The 20,103-nt window shown below is 38.9% G+C and overlaps 1 protein-coding gene and 1 long non-coding RNA gene across 9 annotated transcripts in view; one reads left to right on the top strand and one right to left on the bottom strand.

Moving 5' to 3' along the window:
* LOC111267805 (uncharacterized) overlaps window positions 1-19,004 on the top strand; it is a 105,863-nt gene extending 86,859 nt beyond the window's left edge. For 5 of the 7 annotated variants that reach the window (XR_015313957.1, XR_015313955.1, XR_015313956.1 and 2 more), the window contains one exon: window positions 1,768-2,272. This is a non-coding gene — a long non-coding RNA (uncharacterized LOC111267805). Of the gene's footprint in view, window positions 1-1,767; window positions 2,273-15,491; window positions 17,054-18,941 lie in introns of those variants that run through there. The other 2 variants (XR_015313961.1, XR_015313960.1) reach the window with 2 other exon arrangements.
* Window positions 17,906-20,103, bottom strand: part of LOC111267802 (uncharacterized) — a 53,098-nt gene continuing 50,900 nt past the window's right edge. The window contains exon 5 of one of the 2 annotated variants that reach the window (XM_086971453.1): window positions 17,906-19,057. In XM_086971453.1, coding sequence (XP_086827579.1) covers window positions 19,022-19,057 — 36 coding nt within the window. In that variant the 3' untranslated portion in view covers window positions 17,906-19,021. The remainder of the gene's footprint in view (window positions 19,058-20,103) is intronic. The other variant, XM_086971452.1, reaches the window with a different exon arrangement.

The raw sequence follows: 20,103 nt of genomic DNA, 5'->3' as shown, positions 1-20,103 counted from the left end.
CGAAATTAACACCGATATCTAGCGTCACGTTAGTTAGGGTCGAGTCCAGGTTAACCTGTAAGCATTATAAGTAGTTCGAACAGCACAAATTCCAAAAAAGGTTGGATAGTTTTTATTAGGGTATATTGTATTTTTTGATTTTTGAACGATTGTTTGATCCTAGAAGTATAATTAGTATAGGAAAATACAGCCTGCGAAATCTGCTACTATACCACACAATTGGGGCTAAAGTCTTTTATTTTGCTAGAAAACTAAAAATGATCTGATTGACAATCAGTTTAATGACTAATACTTTTCCTTTGTTTCTTGTTATTATTTATTTTTTACGTCTAACTCTTAGGTTGTTAGGAAGAATTTTAGACAGGTCTCACAACACTTAGTTAGGTTTTTGTAACAGACCTGTGAAACATAACAGCCATTTGTTAACCATGAGATTTAAACAAGGGATGGCCGAATGTTCACAGCTACCAGAATAATGTACTCGGACCAAACTATCCTTTTTTCTTTTAATAGTTGTCCTGTGCCATAATGGATGCCAACGGAGCTCTAAATAAGAATTTACGCACGAATACATCTAAAGGCAATGTTTTCTTAACTGGAATAGAATAGCTTTTACCGTTCTATGTATACGTGTGTGGAGAAAATGAATTGGAAATTGCAAGTAAATGTCCTAAAGTTGAATTTCCATCTATAGGCCGATTGATCAAGTCAAAAAAATTACAATAAATAAAATACAATTGATCTATATACTACTGCTAATAGGAAATAGTTCTTTGAAAGAGTCGGGTCGCATGGCAAATATTTCGTTGATCGGCAGGGCTATTGCTTAGTTTAGGATGAACCACAAGCAATCGAATACAAATGTCTATACTGATAGTTGAATTTCATAAGTAACACTTAACTAAAAGAACTAGTCATGAGTCCTGTTTTTCGGCATAAGCTTTATATACGCTTGACGGTCAACATTATTCAGATTTCATTTCCAGCAGGTCGCATACAGTACCCTTATCAGTGCCTTAGAAGGCTTGAATCTTAACAAAGAGGTGCAGTTCGTATATTTCATATCGGAAAAGCGTTCCGCAATAATCGTGCGAAAGCTTGTAGCAGCTCCGTAAAAATCTGTTCAGAACTGGTAGCATCCCTTTGCAAAACACTCCTTACATAGTACTTTCCTGTTATATTTCCTGTGTGTATCTCGAAGAATTCTTTAAAAAAGCCGATAGCCAGGTAAAATATGTTTCATTAGGACATTGGTCTTGTTATCGTAGGGTTTAGCCACGGTTCCGCAAAGACCGGGTGCGACTGTAAGATCCCTCGTTTGCATGATTTCTCTAAAAAAAAGACGATGTCTAGGATTATTAGTGGATTCGTGCGCTGTGTCGACGAAAAACATTTTACAGGCTCTGCTGGCGAACGAGCTCAACTTCTAAAAAGACAATTAAATAACTGAACTGTAGATGTTGCTTATTACGTTTAGGCGAAACCCATATTGGGAGTCGAACACAGAACGACTTCTGGCATTGTTAGGTTTTGCCGGATAACTGACTTTACCCTTTTGACAGTTTCACGTCGAAAGTAATTAGATTTTTTCGCTAGAGAAGCGTCCTCTTGAACGTACTTAACAACGTAGCTCTGCAACAAGTTCCTACATGATGCAACAATAATGATAACTACGACTAATAATAATAAGAATGAATGAAAATAACAATGAGAATTGTTAATATTGACGTCATGGTACAAGCGCCCTAATCTCTTCTGGTTGTGCAGGCATAAATAGCGTCGGCGGCGTCCCGATGATTCGCCGGCACTTCGGCGCGTGCACCACTTCCAAAAGAGAAAGGCATACATCACTTTGGTTACCCCGCGATATGGGCACAGGGCGAGGTCAAGACATCCTCGGGGACGGGCGTCCTGAGGGGTTTGGCCTCAACAGTTGCCATCTGGTTCTTCGGAAAGAAGCGCTTCGAGATCGAGGAAGTCCGCTTTATAATGATATATTATACTAGATGTTAAGATCGTTTCTGTCTGGTCCGATTGCCTAACCATTCAGACTGCTTGAAAGCATGCTTATTCGACAGTACATGATAAGCGCCTTGTGTATGTAATAAAAGGGTACACGCAGGCAGAAATACTTATAAGGACTCCTTATACTAACAGTATAAGAATAATAAATATATTCTCTTGCAATAAACATATAATATATAAGGAAATGCTAAAAATTAATAGAATAAAAGAAGTTGTCACGGCAATATTACTAGAGTATTTGTTTTGCGGTCAATAAATAAAAATGAACTTCATAATTTTTGAAAATAATCATCGAGTGTGTCTGCATAAATGTGTACGTTCTACTTTGACTGTTAAAAAATGCAAAGCACAATGAAGATCTGTATCGTGTCAAGAACCAACTGTGTGTAGGAGAAAGGTCTGGAGGGTCATTGAAGGCAACGGTTCACAGTCGACTTAACAATCGTCGCGGCGGAAAGAGAGAGTAGACGTTGTTACACGATAAGACTCCATACGCTCATACGACGAAAATATCCACAGCCGGAAACAGGTTTTTTAGACGAAACATTTAAACGAGTACTTTCACAAGGAAAAACGTTTCGCAATTTAATGCATGAAGCTACGTCGATGTATTGGCTTTTTGAGAAACTTGTCTGTAGGCGAGAAGACAGAGCGTTCAAAAGGCCAGTGCTTTTTCGTAGTCGACTGCGGATGTTAGCCTTCGTTTAGTTTCATAGGCGGACAGTATTTAATCAGGTCCAACACACGAGAGGCACAATAGTGATGAGTGAACAGCGCAGCGTGGCCAGTTTTGCTTTGGCCTGCCTATCTTAGTAGACTCATGGTCCGTTTATTATAGATATAATAGATCTTATTTATGATAGTAGACTGGCATGTATGTCCTGCCCAGTAAGGCTTTAACGTCGGAGGACAATTTTTTTAAATCGACAAATTCGTTTAAATCGCGTGTTATAGAGCGTCGCTAGCTAATAACGGCTCACTTCAGACTTCCGTCCAATCGTAAAGATTGTTCTACGATAATACAGGCTTTTTAACAGCGACATTTGCATAAAATCCTAATGCGTTACCATGAAAATTTTACGTGCCGTTTATTACCAATCCCAATATCAACAATGCAGTATTGACGTACGTGTTCACTAATAGATCTGAACCATGCAGCTTCAAATCGCTATTAGATTCAAAAGTGTTTCAGATACAAAGCTCACAGATAGTCAACTGGGTTTTGCAATCAAACAGCATGAAATCCAACAATCTCAATGATTCGTAGGATTCTTGTCACCGTACCGTTTGCCGTCACAGTGAAATGCCAACTTTACTATAGTACCCTCAAAAAAAAACCACTGACAGACACATATATTTAGTTGCAAATCGCTCAATGTCAAATGCGAGAGATTTCTATATAAAAATGGCGTAACTTTATAATGATATAACATTTTACGAATTTTTTTTGTTTGTTTTTGAAATGAATACTTCAGGGTACACGGATAATTAATATCCAAATGGTCATAGTAAACAGTGGTAAGTATTTAGATTATAAATAAAAGAACTATGCTAGTTAAAAAGATAGACGTAACTATCTTGCGTTTCATGCTGCACTACTCAATATCTAAGGCCTCAAGTGCCTTAGCCCTGAATGGTAACAGTCCACTAAACTCTATATCAAGGCTGTATAGATTTCTTTTATGAACAGGTAGTAATTGCTGAATTATACTATTTCGCTAATACTCACGGAGCTTCTTCAGTATGAATTGAAGTATGTTGTTTATTTCCAAATATTCTTTCTTAATTAGTTATGATGATAGTGAGGCCATAAGGACGGGGATTGTTTGAGGACAGGAGAACGGTAAATAGAGCTGACAATCACCCGTCAATATAGACGAGAGCTACAACATTACCTTTCATTGGGCTTCTTTTCACAAGTTGACGTTTGGATTTGCTACGTTCTGACTGGAATATCATTAGTCGGTTCGACACTTTTACCAACTGCAGATTTCTGCACAGAAGTAGATTCGGAAGTTAAATGTGGCGTCTTTGTATCAGCATAAGTAATAAACAGACGTGGGTGACTCCACGCAGCAAATCTCGATTCGGGTGTCAGCAATAGGTCCGTCCAAGACCGGTTTGTGTATGGCAAGATAATAATGATTGATACACAAACAAATACTTAAAAACGTATCAAAGAGGTGTTTACTAGCAAAACCTTAACGCAAAAGGTCGAGTTTTTTTAGGCTTTACTAAATTAGATAAGTACTAAATTTTTAGTAAACCTAAAACCTAATCGTGAAGTCGGAAAAAAACTGCGAACAACCAAGGGTAAAAGATGGTTGTTTTACCAAAAAAAATAGGTGTTCCTCATTCCCAAAAAACGGAGTCTTTAAATTAAATAATTTGAAGATGACATTACACGCCGTACTGCTATTAAGCTGTTGATGTCAAGGCCAATCTAACTCTTTAGTTTCTAATGTTAGCACTTAATACAAATGATGTCAAAATGTTTATATGAACCCTAAAGATATTTCGGCGCTTAGCTACTGGGTCCTATGTTAAAAGGTACCTATTGTTTCGTAGAAAAGAAAATTGGAAAAGAGAAGATGCACATTCACTCAGAAATACATTGACGTTAACAGGTCACAGCTCCAATTCCACGGTGAGGGCAATTTAACAGGATTCATTACAAATTGAAAGCTACTGCCAAACAATAGCGGCCTGTTTCTAGGACAGGTCTATTCCTTGCAATTAAGACGAATGGTTCATTTATTCTTAAGCGCATTCGTCACAGTAAGTTACCACAGCATGAGTAGAATCTATTAGAATGACTCGCAACAGACGCCGCGCTTCTAGAAACCTTCTGAACCACCGTATCTGTTAGTAGCCGCATGAATACTAACCGTTTCAGTTTTATTGTCGCTATTAAGCAAGTATACTCTGCGAATTTTTTTAGCTTCAGCTAAAAATGCAATACCGCTACATTTACCCGTTACGTTTTCGATTCGCCCGGAGTGCAAAATCTTCCGCGACCTTCAAAGGCTTGCTGTTTAAAATCTGAGGTAGTCCTATATGGGCAACAACCTGAAATGACGATGAGGCTTTTTAGCTCAAAAGTCCAGCCTATCAGCCAGATTTGTTGATTTAAAACGAGTTGAAAACGAGTGATCCATGCGTACTGTTTTCTTGAGATCACGAGGAAGCTGCAACCTATCAGCAGGCAGACCCAGAAAGGGCTGCTAATATCAAGCTTCTTTAATACGATTCTAGCATTTGTGCCAAGTTAAACTTAACGGTGTGCATAAGCGTATTAAAATGCATAAAATTGTATTCGAAGAGCACTTCTTCGACGTCTGAGCAATAACAGAGAGTCGAAAAATGTCGGAAGATTTTAGGCCAAGCAAGATGCTAAAAAAAACAAGCTCCTCAACGGTGGCATGATAAAGGCCGAACAATTCCTTAAATAACCATTATTCTTTTCTGGATGGACAAAGCACAGCTATAATTTTAAGAAAAATTTAAAAATGTTTAAGAAAAATTCGTCCGATACCAAAAAAAAGAGTGTCCACGTAGTTTTTCTATTGTACATAGAGTATGCTCGGTGGTTGTCTGAGTCGACCGGGCTAATCTAATGGTCTCGGGGCAATCATTTACCGAACGACTGCTTCCCGAGGTGGTTGATCGCAGAATCTTATGCAAATATACGTCCGTTCAAAAACATTGCAATGACCCTCTGAGATGGACAAAAGGGCGAACATAAAACATCATATAATTTCAATCAAATCTACGTTAATACGCATTTGTAGTAAATAAACTACCGAATACGAAGAGAGCAAACGTAGGGGCTAAAACGAGATCATCGGTAGTAGCGTAACGCTCGGATGTTAGTAGGAAACCTAAATTAGTCCACAAGAAGAAAGACTAATGTTATATTTTTAAACGTCGAGGTTTGCCCAAAGAAGCTGGCCGATCAATAGTATACGATGTGCGACGCGGACTTCAGCCCAGTTGCAACAATAGATTTTCATCTATACGCCGATGTAAATTATGCTTTAGAGAAGTATCTTTCAATCCGTTTCTCGCAACAAAGCGACGTCAACCAAGTGATAGAGAAGCTGCTAACTAAGATGTAGAAGATGTATTTGAAAGAAGACTTAACAAACTACATCGGAGACAAAAGGCTAGAATAGAAGACGACCGTCGCGTATTCACTTGAGAGCGAGAGAGAGAGAGAGAGCAATGAACGAAGGCCATTATTTTTTTGTCTTGTCTGACTGTCAGCTGAGGTGCCTAATGGGGAAGTGATGTGATGTTTACGGAAAAAACTTGTAACATAAGGTATGCCAACGGTGAAAGCACTTTCGGATATTTTCAGACAACAAAGTCAGTACAGGTTTTCCAGCTCGGTTTCGACTATAGACCTAGCTTTCACAACTTAATTTAATTTAATCAAAAGCAGACGAACCATTCCGGCCTACAGACGCTCCAAAATTAACTGAATCAACTGATAAGCATCAATGACTGTACAATGAGCTAACCGTTCGTCAAAAAAATAATTATCGATATTTTTGTTTTTTTTTTTTTTTTTTTTTATAGATTTCCAGTTAAATATTTATTATTTTCCAATTGATTGTATAATTATAGCCTCCTTATAAGTTAAATTATTTGCATGATAAGCCAAGCAGTTCGAAACTTTGCTACGAATAATGCTTAGCGGATCTGTGGATAGGCGATACTCGCAACGTAATTTAATTTTAGAGATAACTTACTTTGTACACTATACTACAGAGTAAGTATCTCTACATCACATCAATCTTTGGTTGTTTCAAGAGTTTCTCGAATATATGCCTAGCTTAGTTCTTTATTTCAAGCGCGTATTTATGCTGCAAGGAATATTATTTTCTATAAATTGTTGGTTTACGGTCATTCATTCATTTGTTTATTCCTTCTCAGCTTGTCAATTGTTCCACCTTTACATATTGCTATTTTTAAACTTAAATGCAAAACCGAATATCAGCTATCAAGTAGGAATACTTTCGCAGATCTCAAGTTAACCGAACGCTTGGCGACCTAACGTTCTCGAAGAGCTAATCCTAGTTCCGGTATTTATTTTCAATCAAGAAGACTATGTACACACGTACGTTATGCGATCAGTCACTACGCAATAGCCATTAAATTTCACAACTTCAATGCGTAGTTACCAAACGCAGCCGTTGATCTGGCCCTTTGCTTTGTTCCATCGTTCCTACTGGCCTCTCAAAGGCTTCTCTTAGACGCATGATACTTCCTACACAAAGTAGGCCGTTTTCGTAGTCTTTCTCCGGCTTCATCATTCATCGACGGTTCCGTCACACAGTATAGTCACATAGTACAACTAAGCTCGTTCGAACGAAAACCATTTGTATACGGTCAAATCACGGATGAACTTGACCAATAATGGCGAGAAGTTCGTCAGACTGACCCTAAGTAGAGATGACGCCATCAAAGACGTTGCTCAAGGCAAACTATACAGAAGGGCGGTCTTCGGGTTCATACTGGAAACAATCAAGCACATACAACAACCCGAGGACCTTAGTAGAACAGACTGGAGGGAGCTGGCATGTGACTGCAATAATATGTAAGAGTTAGGGTTTCCCGTAGACTACAGAAGCAAATCACTGGAAAAAAATGAGCCACAAGATAGGGTAGCCAACGTCAGGTAATGTTCAAATAAGGCGTCAACCAGCAACACCACGAAATAGAGAGCCCGTTTCATCAATAAAAAAAAAATTCAAGATGAGTACCGATCGTACTAATATTCATATCGAGTGTATTTGCACGTATACGGCCCTACAGTCATTGGACTCTCTGTAGACTAATTGATTCAAAAAAATTAACAAACGACACTCTACATCGTGATTGAAAAGTAAAATCTTATCCTCGTAATGTAAGAGACTCATTTTTAGATGGAGTTGTTTGTCAGACACGACCAATTTTGAGCTTTTTTACTCTCTGAATCAGAGGACGTATTGCTACATGAACATTCAATGTTTATATAATCGGAACGTTGTTGAGCCCTCAGCGTGGTTGAAAAGCCCTGATTATATCATACAAACGATTTTTTTCCCCCCCCAATTCAACGATTTCATACTCAGTATTAATGGTGCACTTCGCAGCGACGTTCTGACTGTTGTACACTATTGTGTACTATCATATTAATATTACCTAGTGTACCTACGGTGAGTAGTGCCAACTTTGTGAGTCGTTACGGTTATTGCTTTTAATAATATCAAGTTTGCTAAAACTTCAATTGGCCAATATTGAAGCATTTAGAATTTGCATCCGTACTACGTTACTGCATGAATATCTCTTAGCCTAGTAATTCACACCGCCGATGTTATAGAATCTTAATAATCAGGTTTATTGAAAAAAAAAAAAAAATTATTGTCAAGCTCTCCAGGTATAAAGAGTTTTAAAAAAAATCTAAAATAATTAGAAAAATTTCAGACGAATGAGGCCTACAATTTTAGTCGACCCGGGAAAATAAGCAAGCTTTAAATAAAATCTCCGTAAATTTATGTCAGTCGCAGCTAAGTTCAGCAATAGAAAGTAACTAAAAACTTCACGTTTTCCTTTCAAACTCTACTGCATAATATTATTTTCTTTAATATCGTCAGTAGTTCAGGATGTTTTTTGAAAGCCATTAGGCATTACTTCAGCTGGGTTTTGTTGGACTTGATTGGTTTATTCAAACAGGTTTATTAATGGGCCATTCGCCACTGCTGAATCCAGTTCAGTACAAATTGACGCTGTACCGTCGGTAGTTTCTCTTTAGAGATCCTTATGCACAAGTTTATTTACCTGTTTATTAGGTATTCCAATCAGGTGATCGTATTGTTTTTGTTTAATTTACGAAAAAGTACGTCCAAGCCGCAAGCCTGCGGAAAATCATCCACTCTATAGGCCATACGACAATAGCCTACTCCGTAAATATCCATGTATCTGATTTGCTAAACAATAGTCTGTTACATTTGGATAACTTTTATTATGAAATACATGAATACTGGTGTTTTTTCGAAGCCATTTGTAGACGCAATACAGGTCATCAGAGCCTATCACCTTTTCATGCCATTATCGCCAAAATGCTCGCTTAATACATATCAATTCGTTCTGCATAATTTCAACAACTTTACTCACGTAAGATGTTGATGTTGTTCTTCTTGAGACAATGACACTGCGGTAGCGCCGTCTAAGATTTTTAGTCTAAACGTTTTCCCGTCGAGGCGTATTTATGTGCCCCTGTCGACTATAGGTTTCTAATCCATTATATATAGGAAAAAAAGCTCAAAAAAAATCTCAGAGACAAAAGATATTGACTTTTAATGACAAGCAGCCTGTTATCTGCCACAATATTTAGCTTTAAAAAGAATATCTGCTGACATTCCTCGCTATTATCGAGCCGATCCATACAAACAGATGGCTTGAGAGCGACGGCGTTTACTTCTATCATTTATCACATAAGTTTCATTAGTCGTTGGCATCTACCGAATCCATTTAATGTAGTAAATTTTCTTATCAAGACCGACCTACGCTTGTGGACTTTTCATTCGTTGACGCTAGACTCTATTCAGCAAAGTTACCTCCTTCGTACTAGGTAAACAGTATAATTCTTAATTACCTGTCTATAGAGTTTCTGTTTTTGGCAGTGCTATTGCCCAGGTCACTGTTTCTGTCTCTCAGAGACACAGCTTCTTATTTGGCTATAGACTTGTATTTGCCGTTTCCGGAACGATAGCCTCCTGCTACAGATGAAAGTGACTAATGGCAACCTAACGATGTTGGTCGAGATTTTTCGATAACGATTTCCGCTAAAAGCAAAAATCTTATTTATCGAGCAAAACGACTAAGTAAGATAGTCGACTACCAAATTTAAGTCTTGCTTGAAGATTTTTTTGATGGGCAACTTGCCCCTTCTTTCTATTCGCATTAATCTCTTCGCACACGTCAAACATATTTTCCAATAGCTCGTCTCATTTTACTACTGCCTGATGCATTGTTACGCAGAGCTTGGCGAGTCGGGATGACGTCTTATTAGTTCTGTTAATTAAAGCCACATAATATGGGAGGATAGTTTCGCTATTTATAAGCACTTATAGACGAATGATACCAGGTTAAAATTTTCAGGTGCCACACGTATTGCAGAAAAGGGCATAAGGTAAGCGTCGCGGTGCCTAGCTGCCCTGCACAAAGCTTTGTCATTTATATATTAGTCAAGTAGCAGCACGTGTGAAGTTAATATAGTAAACCCAACATAGAAAAATTATAACTTCTAAGTTTGCTTTTTCGCCGGGATTTGATATGTTATGTAAGAGATAAGGGAAGCTAGACCACTAAATGTGCGACGAATAGAGATTTCTGTCATGTTTACAATGTAGGAAATCGAATACGATTTTAGAAATGACACATTTTAGGACTGGTGTGAACTTCTTGTTTGCAGTCTTCCCGGTTCGAGAGTGCATCATCGTTACCCGCAGTGGTCTTGTGCCCTTGGTATCGTTAAGTATTACGTATCTCTTAAAAGTAGATCTAGAGTTGAAGCTCGACTGGAGAAGAAGAAAGGCTGAAGGTTGAAAAAATGCTTCAAGCAGTGACGTGTTTGCTACTAGCCGAAGGAACACGGAGGGAGATTAACCGAACTTCAGCGTGCGGACCCTCCAAACAATTCGTCAATCAAAGCCCTACCTCGCAGCCCCAAACGACGGCACCGAGGTCTGCCATAAAAGGCAAAGCAAAAAAAAATCAGCAATTAAGTGGAATAAAATGAGTTTTAAACCACTCATGATCATCCGAACTGCTTTGAATAACTAATATTGTATAAGAATAATAACAATAACAAGCACATTCTGAAAATTTCTGTCGACACAAAGTCTCTATATTCTGGTCTGGCTGTTAATTAGCTAAGTTGGGTACTTCCATTTATTATTAATCTGCGCAAGGATCGATTCAAGTCTCACTAGGGAATTTTCATCGTTGGATCATATATTAGTTGTATCTGTTTCAAATGTAGTAGATTTAGACTGACAGGCGACGACCTAAGCAATAGGGAAATCATTTTGAAATAGGGAACAAAACGTTGCAAAGAATTCATGAATATGGGCCGCCGTATATATTCTCTGGTAGACGTCATACTTATTATAGTTTCAGGATATTCAATTATCCCTGAAGTGCTATGTCATATTCTATTCATTTTTGGGGTAACTGGTTCTGTTCCTCCTTAATTCTCTACGTTAATTTGACCTATTCTCGATGGTAAATGAGGTGTTTTAAGTGAAAATTTTACTTTACTATGCCAGCGTATTTTTTTTGATAAATATATTCCATTTACTTACAACCCAAACTTTTCAAGTTTGCGTTTGAAACTTCACGGTAGTACCAGTCATGTATACACGTAAACCCTATCGGATATAGTTAGGATTTGATGAGCTCAAGGGAAATCTTTTAAGCAACCTGCATTATTTGTTGTTTCGTTGGATATATAGTTAGCTTCGGACGCATCTTTCTAACAAGCAGAAAAATCCGCAAGCTTCTGGATTTTCGTTCTGCCTCTTTATTTTCGAACACGCGTTATTACCTAAATATGTTGTTACACAACAAATGCGACAAACTGCAAAAATTGAAAAAAGCCTTGTTTGTATCAATATAAGTGCGGATGATATTTTGGGAGGGTTATACGCATCCGCGTTTGAATATCGAGTCATTTGTCAACCTGTTATGTAGTCGGTGGATTTTACCGTGCCCTGCTACTATGATGTCTGCCACAGTTGCCATATAACGACTTCCTATCCTCGTATTTGCCACTTTTAGTAACCCACCATTAATAATTTTTATCGCGAAACACCAGTGTATGGCTGAATATTTTCAGCAGTTAAATGTACATAAAATGCGCAGTTTATATAGTTAGCTCGATCAGTACAAATTTCCAAAACATGCAAGAAACTCAATATCGAGCTTTCGTAATAAAAGCTTAAGTACCTTAAGTATAAAGATTTCGACTCATTCCATTTTGAGGTTTATTAGTAACTTTATATCTGCAGGCTTCACCCGACACTCGTCAGTTGTTTCTAGCTAATGGTTTAGCGCTGATGCAGAAATAAGCGTTGTCTATACACGATCTATTCAAAACATTAAAGTTGTTTTCGGCCGAAGTTGGATCGTGCGATTTTGTCCGTCGACGCGAAGGTAAAGCTCCCGCGAAAGACAAACGTAGCATCAGGCTAAATATAAAACAGCAGACGTTCCCCAATGGCTGCAGTACACTAGGGAGCTGTCGCAGACAACGTTTCACTTCTCTATTGCGGCCTAGTGGAGGTGAAAAAAGGACGAGATTACTGCGGGCTAGTAAGTAACCATTAGCGATTGGTGATGATGACCTTACACGCTGTTTTGGGTTGAAAGGTCGTAAGCGTGAACCATGCCCAGGTAAACAACAGAAGTTTGAAATGTTAGCGATCTGGGTGAACGGAAAACATTAAATAAGAACGTCCGCTCGTACCGTGAATAGATGCACGAGTTTGCATAGTGTATACATACCTGTTTCTATGGTAGCCTAATCGGCTGTTAATCTTAGGGAAACGCTGTGGCTTCCTGCTGGGAACCCGTCATCTAACAGTGATACCCGACGTCAAACTCCGAATAGATACCCAGACGTAGTTTCATCTAATACATCTGTTCATAAACTTTAATTGAATATGATTACAGTTTGACGACAACTGTGTCACACGGCCGTGTAGTTCTATACATACCTTTGTTTCTAATAACTCGCAAAGGGTTCACTAGCTTAATGTCTTGTATTGTAATATCTAGCGGCCTTTTTAGTTAGCAAAGCACTGTCTAGTATTACCGGTTACGATTTCAATCATTCTGGTCTAAGTTGTTGAGAAATACGTATTTTCAGAGACAAGTTCTCACATAAGATTATGTGCTTTTTCTGTAGCTCGTTGTTAGCACTGCTATTAAGCAAAGCTTTTTTTTTTTTTTTTCTAAATTCATAACTCGAACCCTTAATATTACGCAGTAACATCTCATGATTGCCATCTAAGTTGAACGGATTTCAAGGAACGTCGTCTTCTAGAAAGTACCAAAGAATCCGCTGCCCACACGGCTGGTTGCATACATCACTCTCCCATTGCGTCGCGGGAGACATGGCCAGCTGTGGTTACCTACCTTATGCGCCCCACGTATTTGCCGAGTCATTGCATTATTTGAAATGAACCGGACACACATCAACGAACTCTTACCCTTTACACCTTATATTCCGGAAGAATATGTTTGGATTCGCACCTAGATTTTCTAATTGTGTAGCACTATACAATGATGGTATGACCGCTAATGCACGATACGAGTCTCATCTCAAGTTAATCCTGCTACTTTGTCAAATACTTGTACAGAGTTTAACGTCATCTCGCAAGTATTCAGCCTTTTCAACTCATTCATTCCAGTCTTCACGGCCCGGTGTCTCCTGTTTACAACGATGTCAAGAACTCCCAGGCTGAGAGTGCGAACGAAAGTTGAGAGTGGACTAAATGGGGATAAAATAGCGAAAGTACAGCAGAAGTTCCAGCTATAACTAACGTAAGGCATTTAGGAACTAGGGCAGAATTGTTTCTGCTGGAATAGAATCCACTCGCTCTAATGTATTTGTATGGTAGCGCGTATGCCAAAGTGGCGGGTCTAAACTACAATTAATAAACGTTAAACTTTATATTCTACGAAATGTTACGTCGACCCAGGACAACAGGTCAGTAGTCACAAAATAGCCCATCTACAAACCACTTATTATCGCTTGCGGCATTCTGAAGAATCGCTGCTATTACGCCATGTTGTAGAAAAATAACCACCTAATTCTCATAGTTTAGGGTTACTGCTCGGTAATCAGTAAAAAATGAAATCAGTCCTGCATAATCTACACATCGACTGAGCTCACAACAAATATAGGCAATAAGTCGGATGAAATTATCTTGTTTTAGCGGCAGCGATCCTTTTCGAATTTATTCAACTTGGCTCAAAGGCGGAAGTTGCGGTACGATTAGGTAATAGTTACCTAATATAGTTCGAATTAAGGAAAAGGTGCCATCATCGATTATATAGAGCATTTTTTTTCACACAGTGATTTGTCTCTACAACACGCCGTAGAATTCAGGTGTATTAGAGGTCAATTGAGTCGAAGTGTTGCTACTCGAGAATATGTGTACCTGTCGGGTTAGGGCGAATTAATGGCCACGAGTTTAATTAGAGGCGAACTCGATAATCACAATACTATCGGCTAAGTTGGGGGTTGAGAGCGTAAAAACAGTGGTTTATTAACAAATTCGAACTAACTTATTCTATCGACAACAATGTTCATTAAATGCACACATTTCAGGCACATAAATCAATGTTAAACTGTTTTGCTCCAAGCCCATTTTCCCCCTCTACTGTACACAATCTAATTGTACAATAATAACCGTAGACCCAAAAGTTTTATAGCACATCAGTGGGTCCGAAAAGGCTGCCTTTGCCAGCGACAGGCGTCTGAATTAATGACGCCATGGTGCTCGCCACGTAAATACGGATCATCTAAGGCAAAAACCGCGAACACGTTCCTCACAGAGAGGTCTTTTTTCAAATCGGCACAGGTGACAACAATGGCCTGCTGTGTATGCGGGAGAGCACTGTAGTATTTAGAAGTGTCTAAAGACGTAGGTCGAAATATGCATTTGTAGGTGCGTCATATAAACGAATAATGAAATCGAGCTAATTTTTTTTAAACTAGTTTAGCTAAAATATTGAAAAACATTTTGCATAGGTATATTAACGGTGAGTGTTATACAGCAGATTTGGAAGGTAGCCAAAGAATATAGCCCTTTACTAGATACTAGATCGGCTTTCAATGTCACTGTCGCCTTGCGGAAAATCTAGTTGAGGACCTTTAATGATAAATTACTCGTTATACACCGTAGTTAGAAGATGATCATACGATCTAGTCTTGTCGAGTAGCTTCGACGCCCTTTCGTCACCTTTTCGACAGGATTGACCATCAGGTAATACATACCCGAATCAAAATGAGCCAAACGCTCGTTTGAAGTATATTGATTGCATGATGCACGCATAGCTACACGGCGCAAGCGTAATATATAACTGAAATAGAACTTGATATTATCGCCGTCCTGCACTAGCGCTACTGTGAGACCCGGCTTACTAAAGCTCATACAGACTTTCGCGTTAGTTAATCCCCTGTGTTTTCTCGATACTTAAGATCTAACCCTAAGACCATACGATTATTTTTGAGGAATGAAATGTGTACCTGTTACACGATACGCTTGCGTCGTGGGGCTCAAATATATAGGGACGTAATAAGAAAGTTACGATTAAGCTAGTAATGACTGTGATACCGACAAAAACAAATTTGCTCCGAACTCCACTACTCATTGTTTCGAATTATATTTTTTACTTCTGCACTTCAGGCAAGATTTTTTATGCATACGCTTCGGCGACTACACACCTAGCCGCTATGCTTTCCAGACGTATCATTTGACGCTCGTCGCAAGGTTAGAGCAGAGGATGCAACAAGCCGGACCCTCTCTCTGCATAAGATGATCGAATAGGCGCTCTCCTTCTCTACATGCTTCGTACTTGTCAAAACATAAGCAACCTTTGAACAAAAAGCAGTTCCTGAATTTCAAAGTAACTTATACATATAAGTGTTTTCAGAAGTTGATTTTGTTAATCTTCTAGCTAGTTAATAGTACTATCTCGATTCCTCGACAAGTCTTAGCGTCAAGCGAGCGCATGTGTCTGGAATATTACGCAGAAATAAAACGTTGTTTGCCAGTACTACTCGTGTTGGGCAAACGCTCATGATATAGTAGTTTTCTAGCTTGTTAGTACAAAACATTACCTGTATGGCAAACCTCGCTACTTATTTTACTCGTTCCGGCTTAAGTTAAGCGTTCTGAATACAACGAAAAGTTGTTACATGTTAACGTTTGCTATTTTCTTTAGACTCGAGCTCGAACAAAACGAGACTAACACGTTTTCTAAAATCTATGCTGCTATTGGAAATTGGGAGCTGCGTCAATTTGTTACGTAAAACCATGATTTAGGAAATTTCGCGCAAAATCTCTTAAGGCAGAGATGCCCCTGGGTTAGACTGACGATAACAACAACAACAACAACAACGACCGTAGCCAAGCACTGAACCAGTTTTTCTCCAGGACAATGATCCTTTCCTCAATGCAAGCCAAATCGAGAAGAAGATAAGTTAAGAGCATCGTAGAGGTAAAAGCGCAAATAGAAGCTCCCAAAGCAAGCTAAAAAGGCAAGGCCCAGTTAAATTCGGATGTTGTTCCACCTTCTATGGCCAAAAGCCTAGTATCCACTGAGAAGCCACGACAGAAGAACACCAGCTAATCCATTGCCGAATAGATTTAGGTCCCAACATGGTTCCACTGCGACCAAGAAAAAGTGTTAGGGGAAATCGTGCTGTACGTGCGGCACCATCTGACACGGCCAGTAACTACCAAGTGAGCAAAACATGTACGCCAGTAAGAAGGGCATCATGCCAACTACACAGCTTGTTCGGTATAGCGCAAGAAACTAGCAATAATAAAGGAGGGTGGAACAGTGGGGCCTAAACAAAAGACCAAGGAGGCAAGCCCCACCAATGAGAATGAAAAGAAAAAGCAGGAGAGGAAAGCGATTAAGGTATTGGAGAACAGACACAACGTATTCATCATGCTAGGATCCAACCGACAGCCAAAATATGATTAAAGTATTACATGAAATCCGTATCCTTACAGGATAGTCCATGACTCGCTACTATAGACTAAACAAATCTGTAAATTGGGCCAATCGTCTCCATAACCAGAGAAGCAACTCACTGGCTAATAGATAACGAATCTGATATAAAATTGAAAAAAAAATAGCGGACAGTGTTCGATTACCCCATAACGATTAGAGGTAACGGTGAGTAGAGTTGTGTAGACATGCTACCTCTCGACAAAACAAGCTGAAAGGAAAATTTTTTATAATGTTTAACATAATTGACATAATCTTGTTAGAATGATATGGCATTTATAGAATTTATCTAAAAACATGTCTAACAATTTAAGAATAGCTAACAAAAAGGAATCTCAAGGCCTGATATTTTTACCTGAGTAATAGAACTTCATAGATTTCATAACCTCAAACGCCAAATCCCAGTCTATTACTGAGCGATAGCACTAGCGATGGTACTTGATGAGAAGCTCAGTTGATAAATGCTCTTACAGCCCAGAATAGCGAACATTTCCAGCTTTCTTTTCCTAGAAAGTGATAATGGATGTGCAAGTTCGATCACACACAACATAAGGAAACAGCCAGGGAAAGTAGACCACAGGCTGGAAAGACAAACGGGGCAAGTCCTTGTCAGAGTTCGTAAAAAAGCGTCGTCACCGTACAAGTCTAGGGAAGACTGGTGGAATAATGAATTCGTAGAAGCTCGTTATGAGTGCAAGGCCTACATCGGATAGCATTCAGAACACGAAGCCGGTACTAGACTGGATCACGGTGAACGGCAGAAAAACACAGGGGAAATCTAAACTTACCTACCAACGGTTTAAGGTCCTTATTAGACGAAGTAAAGCTGGCAGAAGTGGAGGGTAGAGACAAATAAAGTCGTAAATCATACCAGATTGATATGAATTGAAACAGTCAGCTCTGCGGCTTTTTAATTGATATTGTGGAGGAAATCTTTTCCCCTCGCAACTGCTGCGAAACCCCAATGCAACATCAACAAGAGGTGAAGTATCAGAGGTTGTAGTAGAAACAGAGACAATAGAACGCCATAAAAATCAGAAGAAGATAGCGCAGGCAGAATCTTTTGCTGGAATCAGACGGGGTGCTCATAACGTAGCTACTGATAGCGATGACCAGAGATTTTGTTATCAGATTCTCCCTAGGAGGGAGATTCTCTAGGGAGTAAGAAGAGGCCGACTTAGTACATAAGCCAGGGAAGAGAGCAGGCTTGTTGGTTTATTGACCCATGCAGCCTGCCTCACATAATAGCGAACATGATTACTAAAAAGCTATAATAAGATAAGATACGCATTATCCGACGCATAGTATAGTCTCCGCAAAAATCCCGGAAACGGTGTCCGCGATCAGAAGTGTCTGAAATGTCTAGACAAAATGCAAACTACCAAGACAAAAGGCGTAAAAAAAAAAAGCTTACTGTAAGTGTTTTTTCCTAAGTAGTGCTCATTGATGTTTTCGCGTAGAATACCCCATGCACAACCAACTGCGATTTGACGATGTAGGCGCTTAAAAGTTTCTCATTACGTTTTAAAAGACCCAATCTTCTCATATTTAAAAGATTTTTTTAGACAAAGCGAATCCTTTTGTTTTTGTGTCTGGTCTACCCTTCTTCTATTTGTAGTTTCCAACGGACCAACCTCACAATTCTTAACTCAATTAACACAATTCCTATGAAACAGTTCTGAATACTCTAGCTGCTCCTAGCGCAGTTTGCCTTTGGTGCTATAGGTTTTGTGGAGGTTCCTCTGTTATGGGGCACTTAATACTGATGTAACGTACAGGACGATGAAGTCTACCTCGGGGGGGTAGCATTTTTCTGGTTCCTGTGCCAGAGCTATATGTTTTCATATTTTTAGCTAGGTTGTAGATTGATTTTGCTGCTTTGGTCTTTGTATGGTTGAAGTAGTACTCAACGATGTTTCGTGTATGACGATTCCTTTTGAAGCAAAATCCTGTGGCCATATGCGGACCTTGGTGTTTATGCATTTTCTTCTGCCATTCAGAACAAGTTCGGTCATCTTGGGAGCCTTAGAGAATAGCGCATCGTTTTCTTCCACTACTTACGTTTGAAACCGATCTTCTCAACTAAGCAGTATTTTTCTCGTTCTGCTGTCTTACAGAATTCATTTTCCGCCAGGTGCCATGAGGTTTTAACGTCCTTGCCATTGCGCTCATATTTCGAGGCCTCATGAGGTGTACTTTAGTGGAAAGTCTTGATCCAGGATGGCGGCTTCGGCTGAAAGGTAATGAAAGGTCGCAGGAACGATTCATTAAAATGCCGCGAACTTTCTCAACTGTATTTACCTAATCGGCATTAGTGTGCCTATTGGTACGGCAATAGCTAGTATTAAGGTTTGTCGGTGGAATGTGGCAGCCCTCGTTGACTATGTATTATTAAGGTAAGGTGAGAGGCCATCCAATCTTCAGCTAATTTTCCTTTTGTTCATTATATGTTTTCTTTAAGTAAGTATTTTTTCTTAAGTAAGTGCACATTGATGTCTTCGCGTAGAATATTTTCCCTCACAGCTAATGATTCTAGTTCGGAAAGATTTAACTGAAATTACTCTGTTGAACATTTTTGAGAGATATTCGAGTCAAAAAACGTTGTCAAAAAGCGTCGAACTTACCTATTCTATTAGTTATCCTAAATCAATTTCATATGCCATGAGTATCTGTGCTTCTATTTAGGTTGCATTACAAAAACCTAATGATTTTGTTGACCTTTAATCACAATAGTGAGTTCGCTTTTGCTGCCGTTGCCCAGTGATCATATTTTACGCAGTTCAAGCATACACTGCTGTTCATTGATGCTGCACAATACTTATCCGATCTTCAATTTTTACCTAATGATATTGGTACGTTTTATTTGTGCTTGTAAACCGTTTCTTTTTCTCATGTCCTGTATTTCGTCGACAGCCACTTTGAGACCAGCTGGTTAAAGCCTCTAAATCAGCCTTTTTTTTGCAAAACACAGTGGCTACTACTTTCGTTGAGTTTCTAATCGCGTTTATTTTTTATTCATTTATTTATTTTTCTTTACTATTATTTGTTTATTTATTTTGCTTCCTTAATTTATAAGTGGACTTTGGCGTCTCGCAATGTGGAAGTTTTCTTACTTCAATGCCATAGTCTGTGGGCAGATTGTGGCTTTCACGTTTCATAGGACCTGTGCGTACGATTGTCACTCGCCATCTACAATTATTACGGCCAATCTACCTTTTTTATTTTTATTTTGTTTTTTGGGTGGTGACTTGATTTTTTTGTATTGAGCTTAATGTCCAT

This window comes from Varroa jacobsoni, unplaced genomic scaffold, assembly GCF_002532875.2.
Source record: "Varroa jacobsoni isolate VJ856 unplaced genomic scaffold, vjacob_1.0 scaffold_1224, whole genome shotgun sequence".
Taxonomy (NCBI): domain Eukaryota; kingdom Metazoa; phylum Arthropoda; class Arachnida; order Mesostigmata; family Varroidae; genus Varroa; species Varroa jacobsoni.
Note: the sequence above shows the minus strand (reverse complement) of the source record. Positions and strands in the feature narration are given on the sequence as shown.